The sequence below is a fragment of the Zophobas morio genome, unplaced genomic scaffold (assembly GCF_036711695.1).
Source record: "Zophobas morio isolate AGI-343-1 ecotype UQ-CSIRO unplaced genomic scaffold, CSIRO_AGI_Zmor_V1 ptg000055l, whole genome shotgun sequence".
NCBI classification, from domain to species: Eukaryota; Metazoa; Arthropoda; class Insecta; order Coleoptera; family Tenebrionidae; genus Zophobas; species Zophobas morio.
In genome coordinates, this window is record NW_026972160.1 from 45,284 (window position 1) to 68,822 (window position 23,539).

Consider the following 23,539-nt stretch of genomic DNA (forward strand, 5'->3'; position numbering starts at 1 on the left):
AACAATCCTTGACTCTTAACTGTTTTATCTCAATTTTTATGTTTGTTTAGCCATGCCAAAAATTTTAATTTAATGCGGTATGTTAATAAAATGTGTTCTAATTTTAACATGAATTTTTCATTAACTCTTAGTTGAGTAGCAAAAATATAAATGTATAAAACCTTGTCTAATCTGCAAACAATCTTTAAAAGGGCTAGCAAGAAACCCTGTCAGAGGGTCTCTTATAAATTCATTTCTCGTTAGGTAAAAAAAACTTATTCTACAGCTGAAGAAAATTATGAGACCCCAACTCTAATCTTTTGTTAAAGGCGAGGGTAGCAGATCCAAACATTCAAAAAAAATTAGGTATTGGATTCTTCGGGATACGATGCACAAGGCTTTTCACTGAGGAGAAGTCGCATGTTTTTCCTTTCAAATGAATTGAAAAAAAATGGCGTGAATTATTACTGCCTCGCAGTGTTCCTTGCCTTTCTCTTGGATAAATTATCGAAAGATTTTAAAATTTCATAAAATTAGTTTTGGTACATATAAAGGAGAATGGATCAACTCTTCGATGAATTCTCACCTATATGGAATAAAGACTTTGTAAAAAAGTAACTTTTGTGACAGATATTGTGAATCCCTAAGTTTTTAAAAGCAGCGCTTGCGAAAAAAAAATAAACTTTGAGTGTTCAGTTGAAATCAATAATTATTTTTAAAATGACACTTTTTAGGAGGAAGATGGATAAAGGTGAACTGCACCATATCTCTTAATTGTGAGAACATGGAAGACCGCAATAAACTAAGACTCCACAAAGTGTAGAAAGCAAGTTCCAGTCTTGAAACAGTCGTTAGTGGAAAGGTTTATCGACTTTTTAAAAAAAGAGGATGTTAAGTATGTGCAACTTTTTACAAAATATTTTCTTTTTCATCTGCGCAGTGGCCCCCTTTAAGTAAAAGAGTTACAAAATCAAACCGCAATACGCAAAAACTAAACAAATATTAGTAACTATCCAGTCAAGGCACTCCGCTATCTTTTTAGAATTGGCTCAAGTCCTATTCGTGAGCAGACACTTTTACTCGCAGTATTAACCGATGAACTGAAAAACCTCATTTTTCTTAAACGGTCACAAATAGATCTCAACTTCGAGGAACTGACACAGTCGAAACAAAATCCTAGGCTTATCTGGAAAAAAACCCGATATTGTGATCTATTTTTAAAAATCGCGGTTTTTCTTTTTAAACATATACATAAGTATAGTTACGATTTATTTACAACTATAAATAACAGTGAGCTGTTGAATAAAATAAATTTCTGGTAGTTTTCTATTTCCCGTATTAATTTAGGTTAAGGTTAGCTTTAAATAAAAGGACTGCAATATTGTTCTGTATAATACATTTTATCATAAAATTATTGACAACAAAATTATATATCTAATAGAAATGAAAGGAGGGGAAGAGGTACTTATCCATAGGTGTCCAAATTGTAAATGGAAGTAGCACGTCGAATAATTTCAGTCAATGAAGTGCCACTGGATAAGAAAAGTTTGACCATTCCAGCTATAAATTTTAAAAATCACAATAATAACTTTGTTTTGCTCAAGTTAAAAACTCCTTTGAGGTGCACAGAACCAAACAAAATTTTTTACAAGGGCGCGAGCTATTCCATTTATAGAAATCTGCCCCGTGAATAAAGACCCCTTAACTACAACGGATGTAGTTTAAACACCATTTTAACAAGAGAAGAAACCAAAGATTACTAAAAAAATTTTTAAATAAAAAAATTTGGGCAAGCCCGTTGGTATTCAGAGTGATTAAATCAGATTCCTCGAAACTATCCTAAAAATATATATATATAGAGCACGGAACCTCTATTCATTGTGTGTGTTTTTTTAGTTTCCTTCCAATCTAATAAAGATTAACAAGGTTTTTCTTTGTTAGATAAAAGATTAACTTTACACAATATAATATCAGGAATTGCCAAATTCAGATAGGCAACGGTATGTAAAACCATCAGGTGAGTGAGATGATGTAAATTCTATTTAATATAAAAATACGTGCAAAATTAACTAAACGAAGCTCGCAGTGGGGGAGGCTTTGCCGGCACTTTGCTAAATGGCCTTCAGGTGACCTCTCTCTCCCATACATGGTTTTTAGCGGGTTTACCACCTCGCTAGGTCGAAGGGCAGGAGCCCAGGCTTAATATCTTCCGCATTTTCAGTCCTCCAGTACTGTAATTATAACTCCTTCGGGAGCGTACACTGGGGCCACCACCCTCTCAAGGAAAAGAATACCGATTAAGAAGCTTGAGATCCTTTTCAAAATTGGTATAGAAGCCTACGCTAAAGAAAAATTAGTTAAAAGATTAAAGTTGCTCATAAACCAATATTGGGAAGCTAATTAGTTAGCGGAAATTGAAAAAATAGTATTAATAGTGTTATCAGTCTTAATGGTACCCCGAGGAAAACTGAATTTAGTCATTGCTCTCTGTTCAATACCATTTCATTTATCCGTTTTTAGTAGACGGTATACTATTAACCATGAACGACAGTATTAAATACTTAAATCTGGTAAAAAAGGACCCATAAAGCTTTGTAACTGATCCAATTTGATTTCACTTTACACTAGGCAATCATCTACATAGAGATTGTGTTTTTCAGACAGACGGTTATAAAATCCATACCTTTTTACTTAAATCAGAGCGTTTACTTAACCACCAAACAAAGCTACCCATTGCGCTCTGCGTTGAAAGGGCCTAGTAAAGGCAAAATAATACCCACTCTAAATTGTCCAGCTCTGCTAGTAAAGCCTTATAACATCATTTGACGTAGTAAAATATTTGCAGTTTCTCGCCTCCATATTTATTAGTCTGTCATTAGGACCCGTGTACTACTAACACATTATCTACAAAGGCCCCTTAAGTCATCACATATTTTGATAGCAACTTTTATTTAAAATGGCTACCAATACTTGCTTATAGTTTCATTCCTACTTTTCGTCGAATTGCTTTAAGCTTTACTTTATCTTTTGTAAGAAAGTATACCATATAAGGCTAGAACACTCTTTTAGTTCTACTTTTAAAAAATTTTATTCCACAACTTCTCCTCTTGTTCCAAATTAGTTTAAATACTCTTAGCTAAATTTCTGTCCTTTATTTTGTTCCTTCTTTACGTTTTAAACTCCTCAAATGAATGTTTTTAGATCTCTCACCAATAACGTATAAAATTCCTGGAAGTAATAACCAGCTCTTTATTTTGAAAGTTCGTCCTGTGAATTTATCATTCTCTTACACGTTCCACTTTCCTTATCCTCAAATTTCTTTTTACGTTCCGTAATCTTAACTGCCCAACACCGTTTGCTATATTCGATATTATACAGTTTAATAATCGCTTCTTCTCAATAATATATGATGCCATATAATAGCTAATGTCTTACTACATTCAAGCACACTACAACCCACATTATTATATTATGTACTGTTACCTCTGCTATTCCAAATGTAAAGTACTTTAACCAAAAACGTATATCCCTTCTATCATTATTATAAAATAAAATACTTATATACATTCTTATAACTTATTAAACTACTATCTGTCAGAGAACCCAAAACCAATTTTAAACCTATTCCAAATGAAACTTTGTCCGGCCTCATACAAAGTTTTCTGTTATTAAAACTAGTAAACTCCTTTAAATCCTGCTGGCATTCTGCTTTGCATTTTAACAACCCTTTAGCTATATTATCTTTAACTTTAGATATTGGGCCATTAATTTTTATTTTTACAAAGTGACTCCCTATAGTAATGAATGAATTTTTAGCTGGTATAAGTTTCGGAAAATAATATACTATAAACAATATATTATATGATAAAACAACACATTATAAACTATAAATTATAATATAAAGTTATTAAAGACTTAAGGCACGGTAATAGTTTACTCGATAAATTTAAAACCCCTGAGGGGCACAGAACTATTACATAACAAAAATTAAAAAAAAAACGTCGCTCTCGAGTCATTCCAAAATATAATTCGTTCGCACTAGTATATACGTAAGTAAAAACGATTGCGTATACATTAGAGCGTAGAGAAAACCCTCTTTTTCAGAGAAAAATACAAGGAGTAATCGCCTTAAAGACTTTTTTAATTTAAGTAAAGTATTATTAGTCTCGAAAAAGCTAAAAAGTTACTTGTTACACTTTTGGAGGATTTTGATTTCTTTTATCTTCTATAATAGCCAATTTTTTGTAATTAAATAAGTGGGCCATCCGCGTCCTTAACCGAAGTGTTATATCACATTAAATTTGTAGTTGTTACACATAATAAGTAATAGGTAAAAATAGCCTTTTCTCCTTTAATCTACTTAATTAGATATTATCTAAGGTATCTGTTATTGCAAAAGCGCTATAACAGCGCTCTTAATGCTTTATTAGGTTAATTCGTTTACCAATTGTAATTCGAGGGCTCCAATTTAGTTAACGCCATCAAGAGCAAGCATTTAATTATTTTCTCTTCTTCCTTGCATGTATATAATTTTAACGTCTTCCTCTCCGGAAATATATATTTTTCTGTGTTCTTTATAATAAAGCGCTATCTTTTCCCATTTTATAGCGTCGTCGGGGGATGCCTTGAGGTTCTGAAGGGCGGTTGTAAGATGTTACGAACGTATCAAGTAGAACCTTCCAAATTACGGAACCACGCTTCTAAGGCCGTAGTATGTATTTCGTGTCAAACGAAATAGACAGTCTCTGAGGCCATTTCCTTATCCTCTCGTAGAAGACAAGATGAAAATCTTTTCTTTAAACCTGAATAAGGAAATGTAGCAAAGTCAGAGCGAGAGTTGACCAATTTATTTGTTAGGCTAACATATAGCAAGATAATTTGTAAACAACTTTCTCGATCTATCTTCTGAAAATAGCAGGGGGGCGGATGATAACTGAAAAGTATCGCAAGGTAAAGACATGTTTCGCCTTTGCTTCGACCAATGTTAGTAGCAGACCAGGTATGGTTATAGAATTGAACGTTAGAACCCCTGCAAGCGTTAAACCTTTCACAGGCCAGTATTCTGTATTTTACTACGAATATAAAACAAATTCAGTAAACGGAGCATAATTACAATTCTAAAACAGAAATAGAAAAAATGAAAGGTTATTATTAAAGCTTTAAGTACACGATGCTCAGCTTACCGAGACAATTATTTTGCCGTTGACTGTACTTTATAACTAGGTTACTACTAGCTAATAAAGAAACCAGCATTTAATTATTATTATGATATTACTACAGTTAGAGGTTAACACTTTTTTTTTTTTCTAGTTATGCTATTGTCGTTAAAATTTCCTCATTTTGTAGCCTTGGTTGTATTTTTCTTTTCCATGTAGCTTTTTTCAGTATATTAACTTTCTTTTTTTGCTAATGCTTTCCACATCTGAATATTAACTGATTATCATCCTTTAGGTGCATTATTAATTATCCAAGGCAGTAATAGGTAGAGCGTAATCGTTTTAACTTGTTTTACTAGGTAAAGGCTTTTAAAATAGGGATTCTGTAATTTTTGCTTAATAAAGTCCCCAGTTTCTAACAAGAAACTATTTTACGAATCATCAAAGGGTAAAATTGCTTTAAGTTTTTGTTGTTTAAATACCTTGCGTAGTAAAGTTACTAAAAGTTGTGATATTTACAGCTCTTCTGTAAAATGCTTGCTCTAATTTATTGGATAATAAAATTTATCCTAACATTAACTATCCAAAGTATTAGAAACTTGATTTAATAACTACCTTTTTGTGAATATTTCCTTTTTTACTTGAGCTACATTAATTATTGGACTAACAGTTACGGATTAAATACGTTTTTAAACTCTCTTTAAGCTTTCTGGGTATCTCAAATTTATTAACTTAAAACATTCTTGCCTACCATAAACCGATGCCTTTTTTGAGTTTTTGTGTAATATAATAAAAACAGCTACCTAAGTTTTATAAGTATTATGTGCCAAAAAATCTTACTTTTAAATAGTTTATATAAAATTAACTTAATCACCAAAAGAGGGCTTACTAAAGATGTCAATCTGTTTAGAGTAATAAAAGCGTTTATTATTTTCTTTTTTTTTTTTACAGCAGCTCCTTTAAAATCTAGTTCTTTTTCAATAACCAGTGGTTTTGCATTAGAACATCTCTAAATGGGAACGAGCGCAATAAGCCTTCATGAGGGGTATAAATACTGCAACCTTTTTCATAGTTGCGGTCTTGCCAAGGTTTATTCTATAAAGTGCAACTTGTGCCCTGTTCAATAAAGTCCTTGTTTTTCTTAAAAATTTGCGAAAAGTACTAATAGTTTTAGGGAAATGGTTATTTTAGTCGCCTATAGTATGCCTCAAACGATGACTATTAGATGAAATTATTAGTCAAATACATTGAGGAAAAATTAAAGGGTACATCGTTGTTAGATGAGATTTAGTCAAATTAATTACAACAATAATAAAAGACTTTTAAGTTTAAAAAAATGGTTTAAAAACCTTTATGAGTATAATAAATTGGTCACAAGAGTGGTATATCTTTATTAGTAATAAAAATTTTTATTTTTAATTAGGTTCGTAATGTATTCTATTTTGCGGTGTTTATATAATAAACTGATAAAGAATCCTTAGTTAAACTTGAAACTCTTAGTTTATAAGGGATTATACACTAGAGAAGTCATCTTGAGATCGACTATTCGGTTTAGACATGTTTAAAACTATTGACTTAGAAGAACAATATCTGGTCGTATACTACTGCTTTTACAAGCTGCCGTCTTTTTTTATAAAAAAAAATTAATAATGGGAAGTTATTAAATTTCTCTGACAAGCTCACGCTTTAGTTTGAGCCCCCAAACTTGTGGGATTAAGTGATCTGCAAACCATAAAAGAGTAAATTGTATTTTTAGTCATTATTAAATTATTACCAGTCTTTTTACTATATTTCTTTTTTACCGGTATACTAAGCCTCGTTAATAAAACCTCAAGCGCTTAATTTGTATTATCCATTTTTAGGGTTGAGTCACAAATGACTACCTGGTGCTACTTTCTTGAGTATAACAGTAAACCTGTCTCAAGAAATCGAAGGGTGGAGGAGACATCGAGCGGTGACAATAACTTTTGAAAACCACCTGAAAACCTGTAACCTTCTAGCAACACTGTCAGCTAGAAATCATTAACATATTGTCGCGAAGGGACTAACCCCATTGATTTTTCTGATGTTTTCGTTGACGTCTTAAGTTTAGCAAAAAAGTCTTAAAACTCCAACTTAAGATTCCAAACTACATGTGGAGGTAATTACTATATAATAAGGTCATTTAGATAAAGTTTTGTATATTTTTTATATTCTTTTTCCATACTATCAATAGTATTGTGAGGCCTAAATGTCTCCCCCGAGTAATTTTAAAAAAGAATCTTATATTTCAGTTGGAAGAAATCATAAACTTTTCCGCAGATGCAATCTTTATTCATGGGTATATTGAATTTGAAGTACTTTCAGAAGATGGTTTACCATTTATTAAATTCAGGTATACATTATTTATTTTAGTCAACTTTTTAGAGCTTCTCGGTTGTAAATTTTGTGTTAATAAACCTTCTGACTTTTATGCCACTGTAGAGGTTTGTATATTTAAAAGCTTTTTTTTATTAAGAAGTAACTTATTATTTTACTAACGATAACAGATTTCTAAAAGCGATCAAAAAGATGCCTTTTTACCCTTTCCTCAGAATTTTAAACTTAACGTTAAAAAACGACTTTATACCTCTTTAGTGCAAAGTTGTAATATTTCGGCCAAGAGTTATCTTTCAATTTTTGTAAGAGTATTATTTTCGGAGGCTCGGATAACCTTTTTATGTAAACGTTTTTTTTCAGTTTAAATTCATTCTTTTTTAACGGTTATGTCCCCTCGTGAGGTTTTGTTAGTGGCCTTGGGAGTCAGTTTTTTACTAGGCAAATTCAACTGTGCGACTTAAAAATTTATAAAAACAATTTTTATGACTTTTTAGTGACAGATAAAGAGTTTACCAAAGGGAAGCCCAAGTTTGGGTACCAAAGATTTTCTACAAATTATAGGGTAGCCTGATAGCCTTTCCTAACTTTTTTTTTATTTGTTTAGTTTTATTACAGAAACAAGAGAAGGACTTTGTCTTTCCAATGTCCACATCAATAAAGTGGAGAGTCCTTTTCATGGATTGTATTTATTTATTACACACGTTGGGTTGTGCTTTAATAGCTACCATTTTTGAGTGCTCTCTTTTGCTGCTTTTATGTCTGTTTAAGGTGGCTGGTTTTTAATAATTTTTACTTTCATTAGTTGGGTTTGTGGAATTGTTTCGATAGAAAGTGGGTTTCTCTCTGCATTAGTTACCAAATATTGTGGTTTCGATACACGCCATAAGCCTTGTGCTTCCCGTTACGGTGAAGTTAACTCGAGAGACTTCACAGTCATAATTTTTTTCCCTGAGCAATCTCCGCGCTGCTACCTTTGTCGCTATCAGGTGCCTTTTGTTAGTTTACATTGTAATAGCTTGTTTAGACTATAACATCAGCCTAGCGAGACGTTGCTGTGCGTAGGCGAGATGTCCTTTGTAGTAGACAGAGGTCAGAACCAGCGCTTTGACATACTCTTTAACATTTCCGGCCTCTCCCTGTTAAGTATTATATTTGTTTTTAATTTTGTAGATCTAGCGGGCGACCGGTCGAAATAATGGTGTATGATTATTATAACTTTATAAAAAAAGGGATTACTATGAAGATGGCCTATTAGTTCCCACTGACTGCGAAGGGGAGCCTTCCTCTTTTTTAGCCATGGTTTCCTAACGCTCCTCACCTTTACTGCCTAGATTCCCTCTAACTCTATTATTAAGGAGAAAACTACAAATTTTAGCACATATAAATCTGAAGAGAAGAATTCTGTCGACTTTGTTAGCCGAAATGATAAACTTTTTGGAATAAGTGAAGGTCTGTCATCTACCGGACTTCAGCGAGTTTTATCTATGGAAGAAGCTCAGTTGCAAGCCCTTTCGCAGAACACGCAAATATTACAGAATCGAGTAAATAAACTAGAAGAAAAATATTCCACGCTTCTGGCGAGCACTCAAACGTTGTCAAAAGTTGTAGAGCAACAAAATGAAATAATTGAAGGGTTGCATTTATTATTAAAAGAGTTGCCAAACAAGAAAAGCAATATTAACTTTGGTGATACTTGTGGTTTTCTTGAAGTTCATAACCCGAGCAACCAAAAAAGGCTTGTATATATTATCCTGCATGATATTTAAAGAGCATTTATCTGATCACTCTTACTGGCAGAGGCGGCACCGGAATGAGAACTGAACCTGAGAGCGCTGCGCCCTTCCAAACCCTTCTTCAGAATATTGAGCGCGTTTTAAAACCTGAAGATAACGGCCAAATGCCCGTCCACTCCTCCAATTCTAGCGATTCCTTCACAGTTACTGGAAGGTATTCGGTTTCCTGCTAGATTATTTCCTTTTTTGTTAAACACTTGTAAGAACACCGCCTGGGAATGTGTACGCGAAAGACGTTATCTTGGGTGGGCTTGCGGAGGTATCTCACTTGTAACAGTTCTTCTATGTTTGGTTGTAGTATGTTCACAAATTACATCTAAACAATATTCTACACTCTTAGCCGCGCGACACTCCTTCAGTCCTCCGTCTCTTAAACCTGTAAGCAATTATATTAAAGCTTCTTTTTTCTGCAGTTATTTTATATATCGGTTAGCTAATTATATTTATATAGATCAAAGGAACCTGTTCTTGTTGACTTGTCCACTGATTCCCGGAGGTACTTGCAGAGGCATCCTATAGAAGGTAGGGAGGGACTTATAGATGCCCCAAGGCTTATAAAAGAATTTTTAAGTAGGAATGAGTTACTTAACTCGCCCAGTTCCTGCTTGCGACAGAAATTTAAAGGAAAACCAAGCTGTTAGCGATCCCTGCCAGCCAATTATAAATCACCAACTGTTGAAAGTTCTGCCTAAGTTTAGCTAGACAAAGCTTCGTGAGGTAAAGTTTAACGATCTCTTCACCTATGGCGGCGGACCCAGAGTAGCTTTATGCCAAGGATTCAAGCAAACTTTGTAAAGGATTAAACTTCCTCGTCAGAGTACTGATTTTGAATTCGAAGATTTGAATTTGTCTAGTAAGCTTTGGCCTTAAGAAACCTGTGTAAGTTGTATTTCCGTAAGTCTGTCGCCTTAAAGAGAAGAGGCACATGTGATACATTCATTTAATACAACCTACACTCACAAGTAATGATAACGTTTAATAAAATAAATAGGTTTGTAATACTAAAAAGGGGCCCCTACTTTGTTTCAGCTATTAAACTGGTACGTAGGGTTAATATTAAGCCCATTACTAGGATTTAGGTCATGAGGCATAAACGACTAAATTATTTATAAGGCTTAAAGGTAAATGTTATGAGTATATATATTTACCTAGTACAATATATTTAAGGGATCCCTAAAAGCCTAAAATTGAGACTTGAGAATAAAGACTTAAGCGGCGCTCTTAAAAAAAAAGGTAGGTCAGGAGATACAATTATGAATTATTTTAAATCTTTCGTCATTCTTTTTGTTTCGCTTAAATTGTGTACGAGAATGATTCTAGCAACCAAAAAGAAGGGTAAAGCGGCTTTACAGAAATTATTATTTCCTATTCCCTGGAAGTGGGGCCCAATTTTTGACTTCGTGAAAAATCTGTAGATATTGAGCGCATATAGCTTAGTGAGGGCTAAGTTGTAAACTTGTGTATATAAGCGAGCCAGTGATGCGGTTCGAGAGATCTTTATCTTTTATCGTATGGTCGCGGGGGCGACCTGTTTCTTGCGTTGAGTAGGGTCGGGGGCTAGTGAAATTAATAGTTCATAATATACAGTATTTACACTAAGTAGTCTTTATTATACTTCGGTCACTAGAGTAGATAGTGCCGGTGCGCTATATAACAAATCTGACAAAGCGGATATGCTGCAATTGGCAAGGGATTACTTGGGAGGGCCAACCAATATTCAGGATTAGGAACCCCTAGACTAACTTGTGTATTGGCGCAAACTAATTCAGTAAGCTTTATCCCCCTTAGGATCCTGGAATATCAGGTTAAAATAATTTTTAAAAAGGTAATTCTCGACTTATACTCTCAGACGGTATAGAGATAACTATACAAAAAAAATTCTTATAGAGCCTTTAGATTATTTTAACTTTAAGTTTCAAAAATTGATTCTTAGCTTGCTCAAGGTTTGCACTTTTTCAAAGTTGTTATAATTGCCTGTGGTTCTTTAGTAATTAATCTCAACTTTGAGTTAATCAGCTAATTAGTATTTAAATAAAACTAGCACAACTGCAAACTCAATTCGGCAATATGTAAGTAGTTCCACCTTTAAAACTTTGCAATAATAAGCTCTTCAAGGCAAAGCTACTTCTAACATTAGTCACCTAACTAAACTTATGTAAAAAGGTTGAATTGTTCTTTCCAGTCTCTGTTTAGAATTACGTTAGCGCAGATAGACATATGTATTTATTATAAGAATACCTTTAATTAGAAATGGTAATATCTCTTGCATGCGAGTAGAGCTAGCTAATATCTTTAGATCCAATTTAAATGAGGCACAAATTACTTTTCTGTATACCAGGCCATGCACTAGCTTTTCCATTATTTATTTTATAATAAAAAAACGAAACAATTTCGTAGTGAGAAAATCAGTATTCAAAGAAGGCTAATTGCCTTTTAAAAGCGGCGTAACAATAATACGTGGAGAAGAGAAGTTTCCTGCCTTTATTAAAAATAGCTATAAGGAAAGAAAAAAAATCTGTTAGGGTTGGAATTATGTTAAGCTTGTTAAATGGGTCAACTTAATTGTATTTTTTTACTTCACTTGTTACGACCTTTTTAGTAAGTTTGTTCGCAGACCTCCTTTCTAAAAATTTCTCCATGCCTTTTGTAGGGCTAATTTGTTAACCTAATTTTTAATTGATAATTTTGAGCTGCCGGAGGAGGACCACACCCGCCACCTATATTAAGCAAACAAAATAAAGGAGAAAAAGAAGAGGGGTGATTTATTAATAAATAGCGTTTCCTGGTGCTCAGTAGGGTTAACAACTTCGAATACCCGAGCTCCCAAACAGGTTTTTGGTCGTCCACGAGTACAAGTAAAATTATCTTAAAATGTGTTTTACTTTGACTGTATCACCAACTTAGTCTTCAACCGTCATGCTTACAGTGCGCCGTCCAGTTCTTCCGCTAAAAGGTAATATATCGTGCACAGTTATCGTTCGGAGAGGGCGAAAGTATCATTTTTAAAGATTGCGTCCAGCAGCTCAATTTATGGTTCGTCGTGAAGTGTATTATTGCAGGCCTACCACAGCGCATTTGCTAAAAGTTGTAGCAGTTTATTTTGTCGCACTTGATTCGAGGGCATTACTGCCGTTAAGTCGTAGGCCCAGGCTGGAGTCTTAGTCTAATGCACAGCACATGAAGCCCCTACAAAGAGGATATAGCATCTAGGTCGCTGCCTTGACTTTTGCCGCCATGTAATTTACATGTGAAAGTCACGATAGCTTAGAACTATAGTGACCCCAGGTATTTTACCTGTGAGCACCACGGAAATTTCCATGTCGTAAAAAGTTAAACGGTGTCGGCAGCGCATGACATTTCTCCCATTGACGACACCAGTTAGCAAGCGCGTCATGATAACAATTATAGGAGCTGAACTAGTCAAACGGGTGACTTTGAAGAAGGATAAATCATAGTATCATAGGCGTAAATGATGACCCACGTGTAAGGGTGGACTTGGTAGAAGAACGTCGCTCGTATAGAGTGCGTATAGCTGCGGTGATAGAAGAGAGTCTTGAGGGGCAACCGCTGTGAAATAGCCCAGGATATGACAGTTCAGCACCTATTCGCCCTTGGAAGACCAGGCCGTTAAGGTACGACTAAAGAACTTTGCGAAGGCCGCGCAGTATCGCCAAAGCATGTAGCTTGCATAACAGGCCACCATGCCATACTCGATTAAAAAAGCCTTCCCAAAATCGAGAAAGACAGCGCCGGTGGCTTAATTAAAAACGCAAGGCTCTGGCCGTCCACTTGGTTAGGTGATGAATTTGTTAGTCGTTGAGTCTTTCTTGCAAAATCCAAGCTGAAACTCTAATAAAATTCCTCGAGCATCTAAAACTGCCTTAAAAAGATCAAATATCACTCCTGCAGCTACCTTACCAACTGCCGACGTAAGGCTGATAGGTTGATAGCTGCGAGGCTCTGGTGCCAGTTGGGATATTTGGTAACATTACGACCACCGTCATTTTCTATCGCCTTGGAAAATAGGCTAAGGTAGACACCGAGTTGACGAGACAGCATAGATGGTTCATAGAAACCTTTAGTAACTATTTAACACCAAATCAGTGATGCCATCAGGATCGGGAGCCTTTTGTTCCGATAGTAATTTAACAATTGATTTGATCTCATCTCTGCTAACCAGCTCCAGAATATCAGTTATATCAGGTGAGACAAGATTGGGCATAAGGGAAGCGTTATCGACGGTTAAGGGAGTAGATGGCGAACATTGGGAAGTTAGATGATCAGCATAAAGTTTTGCTTTGTCTTTATCGCTTTCGGCTACGGTATGGTCGCTGTGAAGAGGTGGCCGAGTCGAATGCCCGCGATTTTAACTCTTGAAAATTTACTAGGAGACGCGATTGATGTCGCCATCTTCATACTTCTTTGGTTTGTTATCTTAATGGAAGTTTATATGCGCTGTCAGCTTTTCCTAATGTGCCGGTAAAGGCTGCTTAGCACTAGCCTGTCATTTACACGATGAAAGGTCATGACTACTCGTATGAGTCGCCGACGCCCGCATATTAATGCCTTTAGTTCTTCAGGAAGGCGTTAAGGCGGTACACAATTGACGTGTCATCGTTGATTTGCTGTGAGCTTCTGTCAACCGCGCGCTAAATCCGACGACAGCACTGTTTCGTTTAGCGGAAAATGCGATTGGTGCCGTAAACGGGAGGGAGGGAGGGAGGGGGGGGGGGCACCTTCTCGAGCAATTCGGTGAATTTGCTTCATTCATGTGAGATCGGAAAAAAAAATCTTTATTGCTTACTATTGGTCGCTCAATTCGAGTAGGGCCGGCATTTGGTTCGACGACGATTCATTCAGTGCCTCAGTAGCCGTTGGAAGGCATATATATTTTTTTAACAAAGCGATATCTAGCGCGGCCATTGTGCCCGTCTTCCTCGCCATGTGTATTGCCTACTAGGGTCCTAGGACTCTCAACCCTTGTTCCTCAGGGTAAGCCTCAAAATTTTAGCCGTTCCGGTTTGCGATTCAGCTCTTCTACGCGGAATGTTTACAGATAAAATCCCTGCGTAAAATGACCAAAAAGTGATGCACTTTAGGAGCGTCAAGATCGGACGACGTGAGTGGCTGGCTTTGAATACCAAATGCTTGCGAACACTATCGCCGTCCTCGCAATGCCCTTTGAAATTTTCTTGTATTTCTAATGAAGTTAGGGCTTAAGGTAGTAAATTAAAATCTCATATTATGCTATTACCCTGTGGAGAGCTCAAAAATTTAAGACATTTATTGACTTGATGAGCGCCAAGAAAAAAAATTAGGCTTAAATGGCAGGGAAGGTCTGGCTATCATTGTTGGTCGCTACCCAGAGCCTCGAGTCTCGTAACCCTAAACGTTTCCCCAAGTGATGGTTCGCGGTTTCACTACACTTACGTGAATTCGAAAGTGTATAATGCTAAAGAAGCAATAAAAGATGATTGTGCTAGTAAGCGGTACATAACTTCCAGTTTTCTGATATAGACAACTCAGCTGATGCAATCAAACAAGTATTTAATTATTACGATCTATTATCTGAGCAGTTAAACTGTAGGCCTCAAGTTAAAGGATTTAACTACTTATTTAACCTTTCTTTGTGTTTGGCCTAGAGTAAAATACCTCTTCGAGATATCTCTGACCTGCTTGAGAAATGATTAGTTCTGTGTTAGCTATGTAAGTTGTAATAGTTCGTAAACAGCCTCTCTTAGATTAGGTGTCTTTGGGGACAAATAGCCTACTCTGGTAATTGATTAGGAATTTCATAGCTTTTTGTAATATTTGCTTAAAAATTAGATCAACCCTGGCTTAAAATAACACTAGGTGCATTAACAATTATCCAATTTAGGACCAGGTGAGGCGCTATGTAAACCTTAAGAGAATTAGTAAATGATGTATAGAGTTGGAAAAGAAGACTCTATCAAGATGGAATTTTATAATTAAGCATAATTCCATTAAATTAGTATATAAATTTTTGTACATAGAAAGTCATTGGTAGATATTTATTCCATTCATGTAGAATGTCTTCCTCTAGTTAATTATCTCATAATTCTATTTTACTAGACCAAATAGAGGGGGTTGGGGTGAAACTTTTTCCACTTGCCCTTAGTTTTTCGAGCAGTTACGATAACCCTTCGAGTATTAACCGTTGTATGCCAGGGTTTTAGAAAAAGACTAGAATTTAGTCCTTTTTTTAGAAATAAAGTGCCTGTTATAATACTACGGTAGCAAGGTTTTATGTGGTAGTTAGGAGTTCTAAGATAGACAGACTTGAACAAATAATAATGATAATATTATATATAAAAGAAACTCGGTGTAAGTACAACTTCCAATTGGCGTTCTAAAGTGGTTTAAAACAGAACTTGTAACTTAAAAATTAAAAACGAAATTTAGCAGGGAAAAAGGTCTTTATTATAAAGATAATGACAGAATTAAGAGTTTTGTATGCGTTATGGGCCTCCTAGAAGTCAGTCGGATAAAATGCGGTTTCACAGATAAGCAACCAAATAAGCATAAAAAAAGGTATATAACGCCAAGATATATTGCGCTTGTACTGCAACCCAGCAAGAGGTAGATCTAAACCTTCCTCCACTAATTTATTGCAGTGCCTGTCACTTGTATTTGAAGCTTCGAGTTTTGCTTCTAATATTTAGTTTTAAGTTCTGTTCTATTTTTAAGTTAATTCCGTTATAAGGCCAGTTTTTAATCCTAACAGTCTCTAGTTTTATAATCGTTCTGTTTTTGATATAGTCTCACCTCAAACTATCCTTGTTCCTTTATCAAGTCTGTTAATCAATTTTTCTATTTTTTTTCCTAATGATAATATTTTCAACTCAGTTCTCACTGTTGAGCCTTTATTTTCTTCCCAGTACTTGTAACATTTTTTGCTTTAAAAATCAGTAATTTAAGTTAGGGAGGTATTCCTTAACTCCAAAAGGCTTTTCCTATATTACTACGCAAAATCTACTTTAATTTGCTCTACTTTAACTAGCACAAGGTTTTATTTATTAAAAGGTGAAACCCACTCACCTTCATAAAGAGAACCATTTTTCTAAGCTTTCATTAACCACCTAATTTTCTATGATATGAACCTTGTAAACTTTTCATTGGGCTATATTGTGCGTCACGAGCCTTATATTTTGTTGCTTTTTATTTCCGGTCTTTTGTTTAGTGTATTAGTGCTAATGACAAATTTTGTTTTCAAATTTTTATTTTTTTTTCCCATAATTTATTATAAAGTAAAGTGTAAGGCCTCCAGGAAACCTGGAGAGGAGAAAGGTTAAATACTGTTTTATTTTACCCAGACCCTATAGTTAAGAAAATTTATTACTTAACATAACTTATAAGAAGTATTCCGATTTATAAGCTATTTTAACAAGTTTTTACTGGAAATGAAAACAAAACGCTCTCTCCTTTCTGCAAGAGGGGCTTACCTGCTTTAGGAATTGGAGCAACGAGTAGGTTCTGTGCTGCTTCATCGTTACTCTCTTCAGTAAACAATTTATTTAACAAGGGTAGGTAATTTATAGCTACTTTATAAATATTTCAAGTTTTAGAGAACTCTAGATTAATTGGTTTATTAAGTATTCACTTCGCCATATTTCAGATGTTGGTATAACCTTTTTTTTTCAAGATAATTACGCAGAGTTAAGTGTGAAACATGATAAAGCTACCTTTAACTTTAATAATAGAGACTTTTCTCTTTCTCAATTGCCCACAAATTCTCTCGGAAGGTTTTTTTAAAAACTTAAATTCAAAGACGATCTTATTTTTTTTTTATGGCTTGGATACAGTTTAATAGCAGAAGTAGAGAATACCCCCCAGGAATATGTTTTAAATTCTCAAATGTGCCCTCGAGATATGTTAGTTGGCCTTTACAATAATGAAGAAACTAATAAAGAAGCGAATTCTCAAAAGCCCTTTCTAGAGACTACCTCTTTAGATAACTCTAGCTCAGGATCTGTAGCCGAACTACTTGTAAATAATACTTCCCCAAAGACTTCTTGGCTACAGAGAGCTTCTAATTCTGAATTTCACAATTCCATCCAGGGAGAAATCGCACTTACTTACGTTAGTCCGAATTCCGTCGCTACGGGTAAACGCAGGAAGAAGCCATTAAACAATAGTTACTTTTATCTTTTATGCTATTTGAAGGTTAAGTTATTTCAAAGTTTTTATTACGAGTGTAGCGCCGTCATTTTTGTCCACGCTTTATACTGCAAATTACTCGGAGATTACTACTATACTTAACAGTAAAACTCTGTTACCTCTATTCTCTGTTCACGTATTTGCGTTTAAAACTTTTCTTAGATGTCTATGAGGTGTTGAAGAAGGCATTTCCGAGCTTTATTTATTATTTTATTTCTTTTGCAAGTGCTCTTGGCTAAATATTACGTCTTTATTACATTTAATTCACGAAATTAGATCTTAGATTTGTAGAAGTTACTGATGGATTGAGTTTCTTTGCGAAGGAATTTATTGTTTTATTGCGCAAAAGTTACCTCGAGATTGTATCGCCTTCGACTCAGCTAATCATCTTTAGCCCCTCATAACATTTTTATATACATTTGTGCCAGCAGACTGGCTTACTACTCCAAAAGCCTCAACTTACCCTTGAAATTGGCGTTTTTATGTTTATTGCTTACAGTGCCCTGTTTTTTGTTAAAAAGTTGTCGTTGTGGTTGAGCTCAATAGGAGCGCATCTTACTATGAGGCGATATAGATTCGCGCCAAGTAGCTATGGCGCAAATAAGCAAGGAAGAAGTTCTAGTCGGGGGGCGGGGCAAAGTTCACGTTCGCTTTCGAGTAGCCTGAGATGCACACAGGACCGCTTGGCCACCTTAGAACGCGAGAATCTGGAACTTCTTAACCAAATTCAGAGTAGAAACTCTTCTATTATTTCAGTTACAGTTTATTTAATTACTTTAATGCTTTTAAGAGGAGCATGCAGACAACTCTAACGGTGAGATTATTGAGGAGTCCAGAATCTGTCAGTTTGAAAACGAGCATATTGGTAAATTCATGTGGCCGTAACTCCGCTTCAGCTATATGGCTTACTTTACTGCCTTTTCACTACTTGCGCTTGTACTTATTCATGATTTAAGAACGACAAATTAAGTCTACGCAGCGAGAACTTGAATTTTTAAAAGCAAAGGAAACAGAATTAAACAAACTTTTGTGCGAAAAGGAAGCTTCTTTCGGGACTACGCTGCGCGATCTGGTAGCTTTGCTAGCTTTCTCTTTATTTTTCGCTTTATTTTTTGGAAGGCGCTTTTTTGCAAGGAAGAAGCACATATTGATCGTTCTATCGGCACTCATGATTTTATTTTGGATCCAAGCATTCCGGGCCAGCAAGAAAACGGTGAATACCGCAAGATGAAAGCACTGTCTAGAGATTTAGAAATCCGCGTGGAGGATATAGTTGCTGTCCTTTATACGTCACGGGATGGGGGTATGAATCCTTTCTTCTCTCGTCTTGTTACTTAATTGTGCTCTTCTTTGCGGACAGTTACTGCTCGGTGGCTCGACCTTCAAGGGGAACTCATCTTCTGGACGACGAGGCTCCAAGTTTTCCGCGGACTAGTAAAGGAGTTTAAGAGCTTCATTCAGGCTTTCTCTTTATAATTTTAGTGTTGTTTCGAAGACTGTTAAAATTTAAAGGACAATAGAAGTGCCCCGAGAACTTCGTTGGCTCGGATGAAGCCTTTTCTGTCTGTTTTAGAGACGTGACTTGCTATCTTACCGGTTGGAAATCAAATGTTCAGCAAGTTCTGGAGGGAACGTGGCCTTTCTGTGTCTTATGAGCCACACTCTCATAACGTGCCTGCTTAGGACTCGGGAGTGCACTGTGTTGGGCAAAGAAATATACGAAGTAGGGCGGCGTGGGAAGATCCTGGGGTAGGGATGGTGCGTTGGGAGACTCATAGCGCAGGCCCTCTCGCCTCTTTTCATTAGAGCCTTTTATGCTGACCATTTAGCCCGACTGCGCCGTAATTTGTCAACTTTTCCGACCGAGAACGAAGAGCTTTTTTCCAAGTCTACTCGCTTTAAAGAGGAAAACAGTCAGTTGAGAAGTGTCTTATCGAAGTATAGTTGATTCTATGGGTCTTGTTACTGCGCCCTTCCCTGTTTTATGCTACGCTTTATATGACCGGCTCCCTATGGTTATTGTCACTCTCTATAACAAGTAGTGGTGGCGCTAAAGCTGTCTTCCACGGCGACAATGGCTTCCTTTCCCAAATAGAGGGAAAAAGAAAGAAACTTCAGAAGATTGAGCACGATATACTAGCACTCCAACAAGGCTCGTTGCTATTGACGCTCTTGGCGGATGAAACTCATAAGTTACCAACTAGGCAAGATTCCTCGAGTGAAACCTTTACCAGCCCTTATCTCTCCGAAAGGCCATCCTTGCGGGAAGCTGAGCGGTAACTCATCGGGACATTCATTTCGTTTTTCAACTCAATTAGTTTTTCCGCTTCCTTCATTTTTACTAAGATGGAACGGAGAGTGAAGTTACTGCTACGCTTGTACCTGACCGTCCAATATCGACTCCTGCTGATCGCGGGACAGATCCTGTCAGCCCTCACGACCCACCAGACACCAGTCTATCCGCTGCCTCTACGGGCTCTTTCAGTGCACCTGCAGCCCCCGTGTTGCTTTCCCAGGGAGTTTTACCCCCTGCAGGCAACGATTTCAACGTTACTTTAGTTTTGGGAATCACACAGTAACTCTTTTAGGCATGGATCTTCGCTGGGATATTCCCGGTTTGCTCTTTCCTGCTTCTTTTCCTGAGCCCGCGAGTCCGCCAGTTCTAGAAGATTCTAACTATGATATTGATGAGGATTGTTCATTATACAATCCCTCAAAAAATATTGTTACGGAAAACGATGAGGTTTAGAAATGTGTATGTCACCCTTAAAATTGGAAGCGCAGAATAAAGTGCTACTTGTATAAAAAGGTTTTATCTTATATAGGTAACTGTTATCTTCTCTGTACTGGTAAAACAGTTATAGATTATATATTCTACTCGATAAGACCAACTATGTTTGGATGTCTGAACCCTTGCGCACTTACTATATTTACCACCAATACAGCGTTTAAGTTTTTGTGCTTGATTGCTAGCTAAGATAGTACCAGTTTATGTCCCCTTAGCTATTCAATATGTTTTATGAAAATATCCTTCACTTGTAGTATCCTTTTCTCCCTAAATTTAACTATTTATATAAACACTGTGGGCCTGAGGACGACCTATAAAGCAGTTTCCACTCCAAATTGTTATAGAGGTTTAAATTATTAAAGACCTGCTTGAGTGTATTTAAAGTGACTATTATATAAAGTACTTTTTAGTATATTTTAAAAGTTTGTGCAATAAAGGCGACACGAACAAACACTAAAAAGGGCTTATAAACTTGTTATAGATGAGCTACACTTAAAATTAAGTTAAGTCGTTATGGTACTTCAATTTGTAAAGAATTAAGTAAAACGAGCAATTCCTTTTTGGGTAAACTCGGTACTCAACACTTCAATATAAATTATCTTTCCGATTTCATGTGCATAGTAAAATATAAGCACTACTGATATCCTCAGGCACCTCGTTCACTTTACCGCGCCGTCTTGAGGGCCGTTAATTGCAGGAGTTCCCTTTTACATTTCGGGCAAAACTCAACGACCCTGCAGCTCCGCCTAACCGACTGAACTACTCGAGCTTTTAACTTTAAAAAGACAACAGGGGTCCCCTTCCTTAACTTTAAGAAGACCTCAAACCAAGTTTGGCATGAAGGTCTACTACACAAACTGCACTCGTTAACCGCCCCTCGTGGTCTTTACGACGTGCTGAAGTCATATTTAAACAATTGCGCCTTTAGCGTGCGCGTGGGAGATACACAGTCGCCATTGCGACCACTGATAGAAGGGGCTCTCATTTAAAACGTAAAACCATCATACCTGGCTCGAGAGCTGTCGTCGTAGCTCAGCTGTTAAGAGCATTGACGGGCAAACTCGAGGCCGTAGGTTCGACTCCCACCAATGCGCCAGTGGCCCAGAAGAAATCGCAGTTGAAAGTGGGTTATATTTTTCTAAATAAAATACTTTTAATAAAACTACTTTTTAACAATTTGTACAACATCTTCATCCGCAAGCACGTGGTCTTTGCCGCATCGTTGTGGGCTGAATTTACAAGAGGTACCCCAGACAAGAGCGCTTCGGTAAATAAAGAAAGTAGAGGTAGAAAATTTTGGCGATAAGCTAGAAGAACTCTAAAAAGGTACTATTTAAATTGGTGGATTAAGTCACGATGTAAGCTATTGCAAAAATTTTCAATGGTGCGCTTTTCGCTTTTCAAGATGACGGGGGCGTCAAAGTCTGCAAGTTGACCTTTCGGCTTTGTATAGCTAATCGAGAGAATAAAAAGAGCAGTGAGAAGTAAAATCACTCATAAGGATTTTTAATAGGCAGTGCAGTGCTTACACTCTCACCAAGTTCATGTATTCCCAGGACTTCTCCAGCAGCTCGTCGAAGTTCCAGCGGTGGTGTCCTGGGCGCAGTAAAGCAGTAAAGAGGAAAGCAAAACGCCAGGCCTTCTGCATGCCTACCTTAGCGAGGAGGAGGGGAAAACATATAACTCGGGGGATAAGTGGATTGCTCATAGCAACGAAAGTACCTGAAATAGGAACCACATGAGGGATCTTCACAACAATATCCAGCTCCTGTCAAAGAAGATGTCTTAACACAAGCTATTAAGACGTATCTGCAATATAACAGGAATATGAAGTACACCCAACGCGCTATTTTAAAAACTGCTATGAAAACCAGCCGACAAAAGCTTTACCTCAATAGAAATTTGGTCAATTTTATTAAAGCAGTAGATAGCAGGAATGTAAACTCTAAGGCAGCATCTCTATAAATCAACAGCAGTCATAAGTTAATAAGCAAACGTCACCGATTTCCTTCAACAACGTCAATGAAGTCGTCCGCAGTGGCGTTTTCCTTCAGCAAAACTTCGGCATTATGGATTTTGTATTCTTGCAGGATAGCCTTAACGGAGTCCGCATCCAGATAAGTTAGCTCTGGCTTATGTTAAATATACTCACAACTCACAAAGTTTCGTAACTATGAATCAGCTTACACACGTGGTGGAAAAGTTGATCCCTCCCTTACTTCTTTTATGAAAAACAATATTTGGTGGGGATTTATTAATTCTTATTCCGAAACCCTCCTTTACCAATTATAATAAATTCGAAAGTGTGATATAAAATAGTATACATGGCTACTAATTCACGCTCGATTATTCGCTTATGGTCAATCGGTTTCATAATGTCCAACACAATGTAAAGCAAGTTACAAGTCCTAGCGACTTTACGAAATAAATAATTCCAAATACAGTAACAACACCAATGTACCTGTTATAACTTGTCTTCCTCTTCCTTTTCCGTCTTTGGCCCCTTCTATAATCCCCGGAAGATCTAATATTTGTATTTTTGCTCCCTTATACTCAAGTATGCCTGATGTCAAAAGCAAAAAGTATTAACAGAACAATATCTCTTTCTCAAAAATAAATTAACCAGGAATACAAGTCATAGTTGTAAACTCATAAGCAGCCGCTTCAGAATGAACTCCGGCAAGGTTAGTTAAAAGAGTAGATTTGCCAACCGAAGGGAATCCTATGGTTAGAAAATAAAAAATATATTAAAGTACGCAGAACTGTAAGAGATTGCTGAGATAAAAAGAAATAAAAAGCTGTATAGTAGCTTTCAAACCTATTAAACCGATGCGAATATCCCCTGACTTCGGAACGTCAAATCCCTCTCCTTTACCACTACCACCTCCAGCTTGGGGGAGTAGAAGTTCCCGTTTGTATTTAGCCAACTGAGCTTTCAAACGGCATAAGTGCCCCATGGTAGCTATTTAAAAAGATAAAGGTGAAAGAGAAAAAAAATAAGTAATTAAAAAACCTTTATTTTTTTGTGTCCTCGCAATCTAAAAAAAAGGAAGAGACTAACAAACGTAAAAATAATAATAAATAAAAATTGAAATATACCTCATCTTCGATGGCCTTAATTTTTTCCATTACAGACAAGTATTCTAAAACCGACTCAAAACAGGGAGTATTTTTAAAACTGTAAGAAAAACGCGTGACATCGTTGAAACAAAAAATTTTTTAACGGCCAATAGTGTGTGAGAAAAGAATACCGCCATCCTTTTACTATGTACTGTAAGGATGAAAGA

The 23,539-nt window shown here is 36.3% G+C and overlaps 3 protein-coding genes and 2 long non-coding RNA genes across 7 annotated transcripts; 3 read left to right on the top strand and 2 right to left on the bottom strand.

Annotated features, from left to right (window-relative positions):
- Positions 1 to 520: 520 nt before the first annotated feature.
- Positions 521 to 1,793, top strand: LOC135142967 (uncharacterized). 2 transcript variants are annotated; one of them, XR_010282657.1, is made up of 4 exons: positions 521 to 593; positions 714 to 1,208; positions 1,421 to 1,524; positions 1,584 to 1,793. It is a non-coding gene; the product is annotated as an uncharacterized LOC135142967 (long non-coding RNA). The 2 variants fall into 2 exon arrangements; XR_010282656.1 differs by having other exon boundaries at positions 1,421 to 1,793.
- Positions 1,794 to 7,768: 5,975 nt separating this feature from the next.
- Positions 7,769 to 10,106, top strand: LOC135142954 (uncharacterized). Its single transcript, XM_064074770.1, has 12 exons — positions 7,769 to 7,835; positions 7,895 to 8,027; positions 8,098 to 8,175; positions 8,296 to 8,479; positions 8,531 to 8,631; positions 8,723 to 8,792; positions 8,849 to 9,228; positions 9,291 to 9,440; positions 9,491 to 9,545; positions 9,627 to 9,664; positions 9,738 to 9,808; positions 9,861 to 10,106. The coding sequence occupies exons 5-12, from the start codon at positions 8,561 to 8,563 to the stop codon at positions 9,986 to 9,988; spliced, it is 963 nt and encodes a 320-aa protein (XP_063930840.1). The 5' UTR covers positions 7,769 to 7,835; positions 7,895 to 8,027; positions 8,098 to 8,175; positions 8,296 to 8,479; positions 8,531 to 8,560; the 3' UTR covers positions 9,989 to 10,106.
- Positions 10,107 to 11,139: 1,033 nt separating this feature from the next.
- LOC135142965 (uncharacterized) lies at positions 11,140 to 12,244 on the bottom strand. 2 transcript variants are annotated; one of them, XR_010282655.1, is made up of 5 exons: positions 11,878 to 12,244; positions 11,717 to 11,765; positions 11,525 to 11,632; positions 11,370 to 11,471; positions 11,140 to 11,302 (listed from the first exon to the last, which is right to left on the bottom strand). It is a non-coding gene; the product is annotated as an uncharacterized LOC135142965 (long non-coding RNA). The 2 variants fall into 2 exon arrangements; XR_010282654.1 differs by having other exon boundaries at positions 11,717 to 11,780.
- Positions 12,245 to 16,510: 4,266 nt separating this feature from the next.
- Positions 16,511 to 20,254, top strand: LOC135142958 (uncharacterized). Its single transcript, XM_064074775.1, has 21 exons — positions 16,511 to 16,594; positions 16,696 to 16,830; positions 16,950 to 17,049; positions 17,110 to 17,293; positions 17,366 to 17,441; positions 17,488 to 17,568; positions 17,627 to 17,689; positions 17,741 to 17,826; positions 17,893 to 18,196; positions 18,255 to 18,329; positions 18,421 to 18,536; positions 18,584 to 18,767; positions 18,825 to 18,925; positions 18,985 to 19,097; positions 19,148 to 19,213; positions 19,271 to 19,305; positions 19,369 to 19,402; positions 19,504 to 19,616; positions 19,669 to 19,740; positions 19,811 to 19,999; positions 20,053 to 20,254. The coding sequence occupies exons 4-21, from the start codon at positions 17,162 to 17,164 to the stop codon at positions 20,211 to 20,213; spliced, it is 2,001 nt and encodes a 666-aa protein (XP_063930845.1). The 5' UTR covers positions 16,511 to 16,594; positions 16,696 to 16,830; positions 16,950 to 17,049; positions 17,110 to 17,161; the 3' UTR covers positions 20,214 to 20,254.
- Positions 20,255 to 21,075: 821 nt separating this feature from the next.
- On the bottom strand, positions 21,076 to 23,381 carry LOC135142932 (developmentally-regulated GTP-binding protein 1-like). Its single transcript, XM_064074742.1, has 14 exons — positions 23,352 to 23,381; positions 23,266 to 23,290; positions 23,071 to 23,214; positions 22,876 to 22,974; positions 22,714 to 22,815; positions 22,585 to 22,667; positions 22,440 to 22,529; positions 22,254 to 22,384; positions 22,143 to 22,197; positions 21,975 to 22,020; positions 21,782 to 21,848; positions 21,583 to 21,705; positions 21,439 to 21,514; positions 21,076 to 21,390 (listed from the first exon to the last, which is right to left on the bottom strand). The coding sequence occupies exons 1-14, from the start codon at positions 23,379 to 23,381 to the stop codon at positions 21,292 to 21,294; spliced, it is 1,170 nt and encodes a 389-aa protein (XP_063930812.1). The 3' UTR covers positions 21,076 to 21,291.
- Positions 23,382 to 23,539: the final 158 nt, after the last annotated feature.